At 38.8% G+C, this 14,757-nt stretch overlaps 1 protein-coding gene across 2 annotated transcripts in view; it reads left to right on the top strand.

The window, feature by feature from the left end:
- The first annotated feature begins 2,886 nt into the window (after positions 1–2,886).
- CDH17 (cadherin 17) overlaps positions 2,887–14,757 on the top strand; it is a 322,180-nt gene continuing 310,309 nt past the window's right edge. For both annotated transcript variants that reach the window (XR_012692911.1, XM_075213793.1), the window contains exons 1-4: positions 2,887–3,088; positions 9,283–9,375; positions 12,460–12,600; positions 14,055–14,193. Coding sequence is in view for 1 of the 2 variants with exons in the window: in XM_075213793.1 (XP_075069894.1) it covers positions 3,038–3,088; positions 9,283–9,375; positions 12,460–12,600; positions 14,055–14,193 (424 nt within the window). In the remaining variant the exon portion in view is untranslated. The remainder of the gene's footprint in view (positions 3,089–9,282; positions 9,376–12,459; positions 12,601–14,054; positions 14,194–14,757) is intronic.

Raw genomic sequence — 14,757 nt, 5'->3', positions numbered from 1 at the left:
GTAGTTGTCTGTAATGCCCACCCAGGGACATCCCTTTGTTATCTAAATGACGTTGTCCACAGTGACCACCATGGTATGAAGACCCAGATGTCTGGTGTGTACAGTTATCAATGCATATTTATAAAGCTAGAATACCTTTACATAGCTGGATTAACTGCAAATACTGTAGGTCCATAGGAAAATGTATCTTTTTAGTTGGCCTGTGCAGGATCTGCACCTTATACAAATTGTGCCACCACATAATAATATTATATCACTTATTATACCAGCACCAATATAAAGAAGGATAGCATCAATGAAACTCACCATCATAGTGCAAACAATTTAAATTCATTCAGACAGCTTTTAGATCGTAGTAGGTAAAAGGCAGCTCAATGGTGTACCCACCCTACGGCTTAGTATGTCAGCTCTTCTGTCACAATACCATTTCTTCTTCTCCTACGTCACTGTCCTGGCTATGCTTGGAGCTATTGGAGTCTTGGTTTTACTCCTGTACTGTTGTACACAGTATGGTCTACTGTTTGTATTGTATTTGTATTTTGTATGGCGTTGCAGAAAACTTGTGGCGCCATATATATAAAGAATAATAATAGCAATAATAAAGCCCCGAAACAGACCCGTGCTTATGGGCCCACCCTGTATCCAGAGTTGTACAACCACAATCCAATGATTCCTCCCCTCCTTGTTGAGGAGGAGTCTGGGGAAGGTTCTCCTAAGTCCTACTGGTATCCAGGCTTGAAGGATGGCAACCATGGCCCACTTCTAAAGGGATAAACTTGTTTCTTTTGATATTACTGTGCAATTTGCATAAAGGGATAGTTAATACTGGGAAGCTAGCTGCTAGCTGCTGCTGTTAGAGCTGTAACTTAAAATTTTAGCACTGGGGAGAGAAGGCAAACTGGTGACCCCGAATCCAACACCAAATGAACCTAAATATTCATAAACTATGTTACTAGTTACAGCCGTGGCAGCTGTTGGTCCTTCCAGGGTTACTGGAGGTAAGTAGACAGACTTCTCTATTTAATCACAACATGCAACACATTGTATACTGCTATCCAGTGTTATCACAGATGGGTGACCCCTACTCTGTAACTGCTGTCATATTCCTCTTTGTATTGATGGAGGGTATTAAAATGCTATGAATTTGTTCACCTGTATGAATAAAAACTGCAAATGTCCACACCCCCAAAATCAAGTACTTGGAACCCCCTCTAGAAAGCATGTAGTACAGTTCATGAGGCTAACCTGGCTGCAATATCACAGAAAGCTCTGTGTATTGGCCAGCATTATAGTGTGTCAATTTTGTGTAACCCCTGGACTCATTGCTCACCTGTCCTGGGAGGCTGGATCTTAGAAGGGTAGTGGCAGGGGTGGAAGGGTTGCAGGCTGGAGGCAGTCCAATGCTTCCTCAGGCACTGGAATCTGCACATCCCAGCATGCCTAAGGAGCTAAGAGACCAGAATTGACATCCCAGCACACCACTTGCAGAGAGATTTGCGCCAAGAAGGGAGAAGCTCAAGACTGCGACCATAGACGAGGGAGGAGCAGCTGTTACCGAGGACACAACCTTATGGAGCCACTGGAGGTGAAGAAGTAGTGCAACTAAGTCCACTGAGCCTGCCAGGGAGCACAGAAGCTGCTAGGAGAGTGAGGACTGTGGAGAATTCAGCTGCAGATAGAAGGCAGATATGCCAGTCTAACAGAAAGAACTGCTAGTCTAACAGAGAAAGCTGTCAGTCTATCAGAAAAAGCTGCCAGACTTACAGAAACAGCAGCCAGTCTAACAGGTAGAGCTGCCAGGTTACGAGAGTGGGCTGCCAGAATCACAGATGGAACTGCCAGTGTTAGAGTGAGCACTGCCATACCCAGAGGGGAGTCTCCAAGTGGCAGAGAGATGCTGGCAGAGATTCAGAAGAAGTTTAGGTCCAATATGGACCAGAGGGAGTCTAAATCTTGGCAAAAGGTCAAGATTGAGTCCAAAACCATTCCATTGTACTGATATGTTCCAGGTGCCTGCATTTGGCACTAGTTCTACCTTGTGGCCTACGGAGGAGAGTCAGTGGGGACCATTCCAAGTCTTTCATCTGTATTTCAAGTGCCCGGCAGGTCTGCAAAACTGGTCTTTGTCCATATCAAGTGTAAATAACCAACTACATACTGCACCCCACCATACATGGGGCTGAGCACCAGTCCATATTACAGTTTTTTGATTGAAAAAGTAGCTTTATTTTGTATAAAGTACAAAAAACACAGTTCATACGTTTCATTCAAGTGTACACAGTACACCGTAAGACATGATCATGCATACGTTTTAGTACAATACAGGGCATAAAGTACAAGACATGACATCCTACACTATATATCAAGTACTGCACTAACCATTCAAACTTTAAACCGTATGTGGTATGCTACATGAAAAAATAGTTAGTATTTAACTTATGTGCAAAACAGAAAACTAATTTGCACACCTTGCATTGTAACATGGTTTTGTCCAGGAGACTGAAATAAGAAGTTTCTCAAGTTAAGATCCTTAATGAATCAGGCCCTCCATTACAACATTTATAAACATTTGCATTCTCTTTCTTAGGATCCTAAAATTATGGTTAAATTGCAGTAAATACTAATTAGTACTAAAATTAATATTGTGTAAGATTAGTAATGATTGAGTAACGAAAATATCAATTCTGACAATGAATGAAATCAGAACCCATGGACAGGTGAGTTATACATAGAGCTGCTACGTTACTAGGAGTCATGTAAATCACTCCCACTATATGAATTAATAGATAACTAACAGACTAGGCTGGGACAATAATGCATCATCCACGTCAGGTTGTTTTACTGTTTTACTGACATTTCCTACTTATTCAATAGACATCTCCTCAGCCAGCCTCTTTCTTGGCTCAACTTTTGAACCTAGTTTTATGAGATTCACTAGCAGATTATTTTTTTTGCTAGTCAACGTTCAAAGGCGAACACCAGTGGATTACTCCTAACCTATGTCTCTTTCTTCAGGGATTGAAGGCGACAGTTTAAGATGTTGAGGCACATATACCCGGTTATTGTCCTATGCTGTATACAGACACAGGTAATATATTTCTTGTTTCGTTGTAGTCTACATGGAGGTTGTTTCGGTTTTGAAATGTTGAAATCGTTTTGCAAATATTTTTGATGTAGCAATGGTTCATAGTTTAACATAAATCCATAAGTTATAGGTATAATCATTTTTTTATATTAATATCGCTATACTTACTAGTATAAAAAGTGCAATCTATCTGTGGCTTTTGCGAAGATTTTGATCTGAAGTCGCATTATCATAAGACACAGCCAGCTGTAAGTCCATGGATTCCCTGTTTGTATGGTGGGCAAATTACAGTTGGTGTTTTCATTACACACATCTCTAAGAGCAGACAAGTATTTGGCCTCCCATTGCTTTTTCTGGCCCCATTGAAGGGCCTAGTCATCCTGTTGCCTAAATCGGTTCCCGAAAATTATATCCTTCTAAACCCTTACCTAAATGACCATAAACATTTGTGTCTAAATAATGTAGAGTTCTGTATTCTAAAAAAGGACACTTTACTTTCAATAAGATGAGAAGCTTCCTTTAATCCTTACGAGATGTCATCAATGTAGAACTCACTAATTTGAACTTAGCAGGATTTAAATTAATTCTCTGTATTTAATTCTCCCTCTCCTTCAAACCCTGCTGCTTGAGACTATTGCTTCAGACACACCCTTGTCCGGAACTCAGCCTACGTGCAAACTATACTTACAAAGTGTGTGAATAAACCAGCGTGTTAGAAAACCATCAATTTGCCTGTCATAATTTCAGCACAATAATGTGCAATAAATCTAACAAGTTTATTGGTCAGGCATTAACAGAAAAATCAAAACTTATTTTAATTTAATTTATCAATAAATGGATTATAATAGGGGTGTTGCCCAGAGCCCATGACTCTTGCAAAGCCCGGTTGTTTATCAAAATACTCGAGTAAAGGTTGTGCTGTGTGTTTTAAGGAAATATAAGAAAAAATTCAATAGAGAATATATTTCAGAACTATTTTTTGGTGGGTAATTAGGCGCAAAATATATAAGGGAGGACCTATGGCTTCAACAACTCCCTGGCAGTTTGAATCCACCACTGTAATTAGGAAATTATTCTGTAACACTAGGGGTAAATTCTGTAAAACGTCATAAATACATGTCATAAAATTGCTGTCCAGTGATCTATAAACTCTGAAAGGTGAAGTTACCATTGTTTCAAGGTCCAGTTCTGTCTTATAAGCTTTAACCGACTCAAGGGCTAAGATTTTTACTCTAACTTGTAAGTTGACCACTTGGAAACTAACCAGTCTTTCAAGCATACTCTCCTGACAGTGGCCATTTAGGAAATATAAATGTACCATATATACTTAAATTGCATCTGTCATACAGTTTTGAAAAATGCAACATTAATAGTAAAGTAGATGAGCAAATCTTTCAAAACCATTTAATGGAATATTTGCCTCATTTTGCACGTGACATTTTCACAATGAATTGACTACCGTCATCCCAGCTCATAGGCAAACCGAGGGGGGGGGGGGTTTCTAGTGCCTGGAAACCCCCCTCCAAGCCTGGGGCACTGTACAATTGAGGTGGCTGGACCCTGCCCCCGGTACACACGGCTCTGCTTGAAAAGGGAGAGCTGTGTACACCTAACAGTAGTGCACGCAGCATTGCCCATGTATATTATGGGGATAGGAAGAGTTGGAGAGCAGCCAAGCACTGTCTAAAATTATAGCTACGCCCCCAGGCATGCTGGTCACGCCCACTGGCGGCGTGGTGTGGAAACCCCCTCTACAAATCCTGCGTTTGCCTCTGCAGCTCTATTCATAGATTATAAATTTTGAATTTACAAATACACTGCAAAATGGGCATCTTGCAGGATGACAAATAAAAGTAACTTGAAGATTGTATCGCGGGAACTTTGCAGCTCTATGAAACGACCTGTTTCGCAGCGAGATTTGATTCACGCAAAATTTCATCACACCTTTGCTCATCTCCAATAAAACCCTAATTGCAACATACAGTTGTTAGTACACACACTATTACTGTTAAAAACAACAACTATATAACAGTGTTCCTCCCTCTCTGTGTCATAAAGGCCGTGGGCAACATTTATATTAGCTGCCGATGTGGGCAGAAGTTTCTGTGAGACTGTTCTCATGGCATCATAAAAGTCTATGTACTAAACGTTGTCAGCTTGATGACATCACAGGATGTTTCTAAGGAGCACAGTGAGCATGCTCCTGCCAATACATGGGCTGGCCCTGCTCAATACTCATGAATATTCATAGCTGCCTAAATAGTGTCTAATTTCTTGCAGACATGTACATAGGTGAATATAGAAGAAAATATACAAGTGTGAGCCACATTAAAATAATATATATTAGTTATCTATTCAGATATCTGGTTAATTTTAAGTTGTTTGTAGATTATAGAAAACAGACCGGGGTAGTAATATCCCTTCAGCCTAGTTGTTGCCTACTTATTTTGGATACCGTACAACTAAATATTTATTTATACAGAGCCCCTAGAAAATCCTTAGAGGAATAGAGAACTATGACGATATGGATGTGTGTACATTTGTTTGTAAACTTGGTTAGTTTTACATTTGAGTTTTTGAAATTGTTAAATACGATTTGCTCTGTTTCAGTGGTGGGCAACAGTCGGCTCATGGGCCACCAGTGACCTTCACCTGCTATTCCCAATCTTTGTAATAAGCAGAGAATAAGGCAGAAAGAGGACAGCTGATTACTGCATCATATGTCGGGCAGCACGGTGTCTTAGTGGTTAGCACTTCTGCCGCACAGCACTGTGGTCATGAGTTTGATTCCCGACCATGGCCTAATCTGTGTGGGGTTTGTATGTGCTCACTGAGGATTTTTTCAAGGAGTAGTAGCTGAACTGGTGGCATACATTGCCTACTCTTCAGAACTGAAGGCAAATTAGTCCACCCTCCCTTATTGCACCTCTCCTTCTTGTAATAGGGTGGAGCCTCAAAAACCCTATTTGCATCATCAGGACTTGCCAGATGGGTCACCATGGCCCCAACCGCCCCTCCACCCGCGATTGTGTTGCTGTGCAACTGGGGTGTGGTTGTGGTGAAGCAAACCACGTTGTCATGCCCATACATTTGCCCTTTAGACCTTCCCTCTGGGTCCTAAAAGTTGGCAAGTCTGACGGATGGGAATTTCAGTTTCACCAAAGACCTAATCTCAGGTGTGGTTGGCGGATGAGTCATCTTTCCTCAATCTTGATCTAAAGGTCATTGTATTGTCTTCCCTTTGCATAAGGCCCAGATACCCATCATTTCTTTCTATAGGCACTGCCTCAGAACTGCAGGGCAGGACTTTATTAGACATTGAGCTATGTACAGTATAGAGAAATTGGGTAAACTTAACATGTGTCATATATTGGCGCCAAACAAGTAAATTTGAACAATATATATACATTATTGATAGATAATTAGAGAGATAGAAATGGATAATTGCAATAATCCTGTTTGTGAAACTAGAAAACTGAATTTATAGCACTAAGAACCTTGTTATTTTATCTGTGAAATTTATGGTGAGTAATAGGTAAACAGACCGTTAAAAGTTTTACAGCCTGACACTGTGATAACGGAGGAGTGAGAGATGTGTTGCCTTGATACAAACCCTAGACTTTGAACCTTGCAAATCTACAGCATTGTCAAATGTATTTAGTGGAGCTAAGGATAAGGATACAGCCAGTGCTAGCTTGCTAAGAATCTGCAATAAAAAGGTCTGATATTTACAATAAAACAATATGCCAGTCATGTTGGAAGTAGATCAGGAAAAGCAGAAATGTTTTGTGTTATTTTACGACAGGAAACTCTTTTTCTACCTCTTTCAGAGGTAGCACACAAAGTTTCAACATGGTAACAGCAGACTATACATCTATCTCACTTCGGGGGTCCATTCTTTGAGTTGAAATATTGACCCTTTTTTTCAAAGATTTAAATTCACGATATATAACAACCATTCAGAGACAATTGATTTTTGTAATCAAGTTAACATAGAATTGAATTTTTTACAATTAAGCAATGGTGTAATGGTGTTTTCTTAGCATCCTTTGTACTTTATTTTCTAGTGTAGGTTAGAAATAAAAGTAAACCTGGTTATTGTGATCAATACCACCATGTTTTATGCATGTTATTTTGAAAAGATCAAACAGACCTATGTCCTTTACCTACTCCCTGGGCTCTAAACCTCTGGTCTCCATGCCTCCTTGTCTCCTAAACACCAACAGTGTGCTGAAGGTGTGGGTAGTGAACTATGGACATGAGGGAAAAAGGCCCTGCAATCGAGAAGTGGGGGTCAGACATACAAGGGTGACACAGGGGGCAGCATGAGTGAGTTGGTAGGTTTTGATGAAGGAATGCGTTTTGAAGGCCCATTTGAAACCTTGGAGACTAGTGGAAAGCATGATTGGGCAAAGGAGTGATTTCCAAAGGCAGGGAGCAGCTCGGGAGAGGTCTTGGAAGTGGGAGTAAGGCAGTGGCCATTGGCAGAGCAGAGAGGGCAGGAGGAAGTGTGGAGGGAGATGAGGCTGGAGATGTAGGGGGATTGGGTGAGGGGTTTGGAGGTAAGGAGTTGTAACTAAATTCTGAATTGGATAGAGAGCCATTGTTGCATCTGGCAGAATAGGGAGGCAGGAGCAGAGTGGCAAAAGAGGACAATGTGTTAGGAAGCAGCGTTGAGAACAGGCCGGAGTGGGGAGAGGAGATTCAGAGGGTGGCCAGAGAAGAGGTGTTTGCATTAATTGAATGAGAGACAATGAGAGAGTGGATGAGAGTTTTGGTTGCTTCCAGGGTGAGAAAGATTCTGATCCTAGAGATACTGCGAAGGTGGAAATGTATAGAGAGAGGGACTTAATGTGGGGAGTGAAGGAAATAGAAGAGTCGAGGATGACACCTAGGCAGCGATCTTGAGGGTCTCTCCGGCTAGTGTTATCAATGGAAAATGAGAGGAGGGGAAGTGAGGGGACCCTGGAGGGGTAGAAGATGATAGGTGTCTTACACATATTAAGAAACTGCTTGGGCATTGAAGAGGAGATAGCAGACAGTAAACAGGAAGCGTGAGAGAGAAGGGAGAGAGAAGGGAGGGTCAGTGGTTAAGGGAGAAAAGATGGTCAAGTAAGGTACACTAGCTTTGATGACCACAGTGTCCAGTTTAGGATATTATCAGGCGTCAGAGTAAAACTATGGAACATATGCAATAACATAGTGCAAACAATCATGAGCCATAACACATTGCAACCTATTAGATATCCGCTTTAATCAGAGTAGAGTAGTCAACGTGTTAAGTTGCCTTATTTGGATATTTTATTTTGCAAATACAATAATTCTAAACTTGGGAATTAGACCGATTACACACTAGAGTTAAAAGAAACACCAGCGACGCCACATGTCAAATGTGATCGTGTTTGACATGCGGATGTGGGAGTTTTCTCCATTGAACCCTTAGTATCCACTTTAGTGAATGCGAGTAGATGGAGCATACAGTGTCCACAAGACGCTATTGTGCCACCAGTGTTACTGACAAGAGGTGCATGCATTAGTCGGTATGGTTTCATTGGAACCAATAGGGTTGACCTCCATACCTATTTGCATGATTGAATTGCCATTAAAGAATGCTATTAAAAATGCATTTTAAGCCTGTAAGTAATTTACCTTATGAAGTAGTAATATAAACTTGTATATAATGAATTTTATTAACCTGAGTTTCTTAGGTGCACAGTTTTATGTTTTGACTGTCAGTGTTATAAATTATGTGAAATGTTTGTGAGTACAAGGTCTTTCCAACAAAAACCTCACTTAACCTTCTTGTACACAGGGTCTCATTAAAGAGCAAATCTAGCTAAAGGGCGCAGATTTGGACAAAGGGGTTCAAATGCATTTTATGAATGAGGGAAAAACAAAGACTGCTTTTGCATGTATCATCATCATCATCATCATTTATTTATATAGCGCCACTAATTCCGCAGCGCTGTACAGAGAACTCATTCACATCAGTCCCTGCATGTAGCACTCTATACTGGGCAAGTTTATGTTAACAGTGCATTAGAGTTGAGCTAGGATATGCCCCCTCCTACTTCTTGCAGCCCAAGAGGGGCTACAAGTTGCAAAATTGTGCCGTCTAGCTGGATTTACTCCTATCTCTATATGAGAACCATGATGCTCAGGATTTGTATGTTAACATTGTAATATTTTTTTTCCAGATATTGGTAGAAGGACAGTTAGATGAAACGGGTCCCCTTGCAGAAAAGACGTTCCACATTAAAGAATTGAGTGCACCGACACTAATATATCAGGTATTTTGGTGAAATGTTCTTCAATCTTCAAGTATCACTCTACAACCTTCTTAATAAAGATTTTATGCTATATAATTGTGACTGCAAATGCAGAGCTGATGTGTACAAGACATTGTTCATTAAGAATATGTCTTTATAAAAATTTAAAAAGAATATATAACAATGGCCAGAAATAGCATGTTCTTTGTAAATTCAGTGGTTTCGGGATAATACCAGATTGAAGTAAAATAAATAACAGGTTCAAAGAGCGCTAAAACGAAGCACAAGAGAAATTACCACCCCCCCCCCCCCCCCCCCGAAAATGGAAATTGTTGCTTTCTTTTGTAAGTTGTTATTCAAGCATTAATAGTTCAGTTAGAAACTGAAAGAAAATCAGTATCTGTTACTGAATATTATATGGTGACATGATTTAACTAATTACAAATAAAATAACTTCATATACTTTATTTTTGCATGTAGTGGTTTCAGTAAGTCAGAGTACAAAAGCAAATACAGAGTATGGATTGTACAATGGAGAAAAGACTAATTATTTATAACTTGTTTGGAGTACGCTGTGCAATGAATCTGTCTATACTCTATACAATATCTACTGTACAGCCCTTAAAAAAGTAAATCTTGTTGATCGCTGTTAGAAAACTGTTATGAAACAGGGAGAGAATACAGAATGGAGATAAGGGAACATTGGTTTTTAAAGCTTCAGGTGTTAACAAGTGAAAATAACTGTAAAGGAATGTTTAGGGTTGGACCAGAGGACTGGTAGAAAAATGGATTGTTAGGAGTACTTCCTCCATTCCCATCCTCCGACCTCCATGTTCTGCATGTAAAGCAGCCAATCAAAATAAATTATTGTCTGTCCATGCAGCCTAGGATGTAATATCTATTTTTGACATATTTGTGCACTTATGACCAAGAATTATGTAATATATAGCAATTAATACTAGAATAAAATAAAAATGTATATCCTGTTGCATGATACAACTACATCAACATTGCATTGAAAAATGGGAGTTGACAGAGTAAATTCTCAAGCATCGTCAATGATGAAACTTGGCACAGAGGAGTCATATAAATGGGGGTTAATTTTAACTGTAAGGGGACACAGGAAGGCTGGCATCAAACCCAGAGCTCTGCTCTGGCTCTAGTCAGGTCAGGGCAGGATATGTTTGGTAGGATAGTGGCTGGAGAGTTTAGTCACTGTACTGACATTATGGGGAATGTTAGGGCAGCCACAATGTTGATATATCCATATATAGGAGGGTTCACTGAGAACAATCATTCATCTAGCCTCTGGGTCCAACAGTTCTGCCTTCTGGTGTTGGATTTAGGAGTGCAGAATAAGACTTCATTAAGAAGAATTGCAATCATCAGGTCTGACATGACATTCATTAGGCAGACGTTGGGACCTTTATGGTACACGAGACCCCATATTGTCATTAAAAAAATATTAAAATCTGTTTCCAAAATTTTTGTAATATCTGACTGTCCCACACACATAGACCTGCCAAATGTTTTGTGAATGCGATGATTCAAAGTCAGAAAGAAAAATGGCATTTCTCTAGCCTTACATCCTGTGACTTTTATCCTTTTATACATATAAAAAACTATATGTGTAAAGTAAGCCAACTCTGTATTTTGTGAGAGCAAAGGTTTTGTAATACTGCCTGCGCCATAAAGGTTGGGTGTGTTATCCTGTTATTCCTTGGAACAAGGCAGCAATGTGAAAGATAAGGCTTGTGCAATAGGACATATGAAACGCCTCCATCTGTTTGCTCACCTGCTTCCTACTTTAGCTCGAAAACTTTATTTGCCGCAATTGTTTTGAAAATCTCCTTCATTAGTCTGTCAAGCCTGTTTTTCCAATAAAACTATTACATGTAGATGATTTGCAAGACACATAACCTAACCAACCCAAAGTGCTATCAAATAAAATAATGTTTGTTTTTTGTTACACAATAGTGGTAGTTAATAATATAGTTTATATAAACAATATAAAGTAACACTTTGCTCTATCTTCAACCACATTATAATAAAAATATATCCTCCAATCCTAAGATATAGATCTAATTCAAAGATAAATACACAAATCATTTCATAAATGTGTATATTCAAAAAGGCAAAAGTTCACTCCATGTAATAAATATTTAATCCAATTTACTTAATATATTTATTTTCTATATATTTGTAGATAACATGAAGTTGGCTAAGCAGATGCATTAAGCTTTTTTTCTTACATCATGAAACAATTTATATGTTATATCAAAAAAGCTCTTAATGTATTTGAGAACATTATTGATTAATTTCCTTAAATCATTGTATAGCGTGAACATTTGTCTTTTTGACTATTATTGAATTATCTATTTGTTATTTTTAAGTTAGATCTATATCTTAGGATTGGAGAGCATATATTTGTGTGATCATGGTGGCTAAAGTCCTAAGAGCTACTTCACTTTGTTTTATACTATTGGGACTTGGGCTTTCAGTTCCACTAATTATAGATAACTAAATAAATAAATACATACATACATATTCAAAAATAGATTAAAAATAAAACTATATATATATATATATATATATATATATATATACACACATATATATAAAATTTGTAGTTGCTCTTAACATGCACATGGTATAAAGTTTTAAGGTGTACTAACAACAGGGGGATTGTATTTTCAATACAGCTATAGTGGTATAAAAATTACACAAACATGTAAAGGCTAAAAAAGGCTGTCAGGATTCAAGCCAAGGAACCCAGCAGTTCAGGAGAACTTACCCCCTTCTAGTGCGGTACACGATTCCTATCTGTCACTCACAACCCGCTGAACATGTGGTAATAACTATGCTGTTTGTAACACAGACACACTACAGAGAGATGTTACAAATTGTGTTGAATGAAATTAAATTTTAAGCTCATCAATTACTATAACTCTATATAAAAAACAAATTAGTTAAAAATCAATTTTAAAAATGACATAGGCACTGTGTTTGAGAATAGCATTATTGACAGATTCTGACAGTGCCTCTGGCAAACCCAAACTTGTAAACTTTAAAATGTTTATCACTTTTTTTTTTTTTTTTTACTAGTTTCAGAAAACTAATCCGGGGTCTGTAAAGTTTGCACTGGATGGTGAAAAAGATGGATTAATTGAAATTCTCCCTGATGACGGATGGCTGCGTACACTAGGAATGCTTGACTGGGAGAAAAGACCAGTGCACAAATTACAGGTAATAATTTCTGGATCAGTTTTTCTTATTCTAACATTTAAGCTGCTGCAAAGTGTTGGAAGCCCATCATTGTAGCTGGGTTATAGAGATTAGTTAAGGTTTAGTGAAAAAAAACATGAAATCTTTAAAATAAGTTAATGAAACACTTGTTTGTTAGATCTCTAATTTGTGTGAATAATTATCATCATCATCGTAATCATCACCATTTATTTATATAGCGCCACTAATTCCACATCGCTGTAGAGAGAACTCACTCACATCAGTCCCTGCCCCATTGGGGCTTACAGTCTAAATTCTCTAACACACACACAGAGAAAAAGAGAGACTAAGGTCAATTTGATAGCGGGCAATTAACCAACCAGTATGTTTTTGGAGTGTGGGAGCAAACCCAGGCAAACACGGTGAGAACAGATAAGGCCATGGTTGGGAATTGAACTCATGACCCCAGTGCTGTGAGACAGAAGTGCTAACCACTAAGCCACCGTGCTGCCCACTATTATCTTTAGAATAGAAAGCCTATATTCTTCACTTATCACACATCACTACATATTATAGAGAGAGTTGCAAAATCACACTAACTGACCATGTTTTATAACAAAAGGAAAGCATTCATTGGTTCAGGGCACCCGTGTCCCACTGGGCTGTCACAGAGGGTCCCTTTAGCAGTCCAATGCTCACCCTCCATTCTGCATGCTGCTAATGAATTTGGGATGAGGGGTTAACTTCACTTGGGAAGGATTTAGATTAATGTTGGAACATATGTATTGTATGTGTTATGTATTTGAGTATAAATTTCATTGGAAGGCTATTAGATTAATTTTGAGCTATTTAAATGCATTTAATGGGCTTAATATTTTCCTATGGTAGATATTACTAACTGGGTAAATTCATATTTACTTGCAAATAAATTAATTTAGGTGTTTACACATTTTGTGGGTCTTAGTATTAGTTTTTAATGTGTGCCTTCATTTGATGCCTAGGTGGTTTCAGAATAATTTGGAGTGTTGTGTGTCAATAGTTTTTTATGAATGTGGATCAACACTTTCAGTAAGCTTATTGTGGGGTGTGCCAAAATGTAGTTTGTGTTGTAACATGACTATCCATTGCTGTATGACATAGACATATACAGTATATCATGCTCATTATTCTCAGCCCAGGAAAAAGAGCTATAACATCTCTTTAGACATTGACAGACTCACCTGGGAGGAATTAAAGTGACCACATTCATGGTGACCGTGCAGACTGGCCCACGAGCTGAGCGTCAGGGTGGACCTCCTGTGTGTGGCCACCTTAAGTTTTCTGTAGAACTTTTCCTTGTGTTGATCAATTCTGGGAGACAATCCTAATAATCGATTAATCCATGAATATTATTCTGGTGACACAACAGCCCTTCGTATGCTTCATATTTGGTGACCTGAATATTTGTTTTATTAGTGAATGTTCTTTATTTGTAGGTGAAAACTGTTGATTCTGGAGGATCACTTGTTGAAGGTCCATTTGCTATTACTATTATAGTAGATGACATCAATAACAATATTCCGGCTTTCAACCAAACCCACTATTATGGTGAAGTCAGGGAACAATCTAGGCCAGGTAAGTCAGCAAAGTTAAATGAAGTACTCACGCCCCATTTCATATGCCCCCTCGGCAATCACCTGACACTACATATTTAACTGGCTCACCTTAATTCTCGCCAGTGGTTTCCATCCAGTGCAGACAGCTATTTTGTGATCTGAGACAATATTCATGACAATGCAACCTATGAATTCTCTAGGAAGCAGTGATATCACTGAGGCAGAGAGTGCTGTATACAGATCACTAAGGACCTCCTATCTCCACCCTGGCTATCGACTGGGCCCCAATATATACAATGAAGCATTCAACACTAAAGCTGTTTGTACAATGCATAGCACAGCGCCACCATGTGGGATGACAAGGGATTACCTCTAGGCAGGTCTGGGATCTATGGATAGCTGAATCAGAGCAAGATTGCATTGGATATATTAGTTCTAACAATAAGGGAGACAAATTGGAGTCTCAAATAAAAGAATTTTGGTTAAAACATAGTGAAGAAAGGAAAAATTTTTTGAAGTAAAACAAACAAACAAAAAAAACAACAAGCAAAAATTATGTCCCTATTTCGGTCCCTATAACTCC

Source organism: Mixophyes fleayi, chromosome 5, assembly GCF_038048845.1.
Source record: "Mixophyes fleayi isolate aMixFle1 chromosome 5, aMixFle1.hap1, whole genome shotgun sequence".
Taxonomy (NCBI): Eukaryota; Metazoa; Chordata; class Amphibia; order Anura; family Limnodynastidae; genus Mixophyes; species Mixophyes fleayi.
Note: the sequence above shows the minus strand (reverse complement) of the source record. Positions and strands in the feature narration are given on the sequence as shown.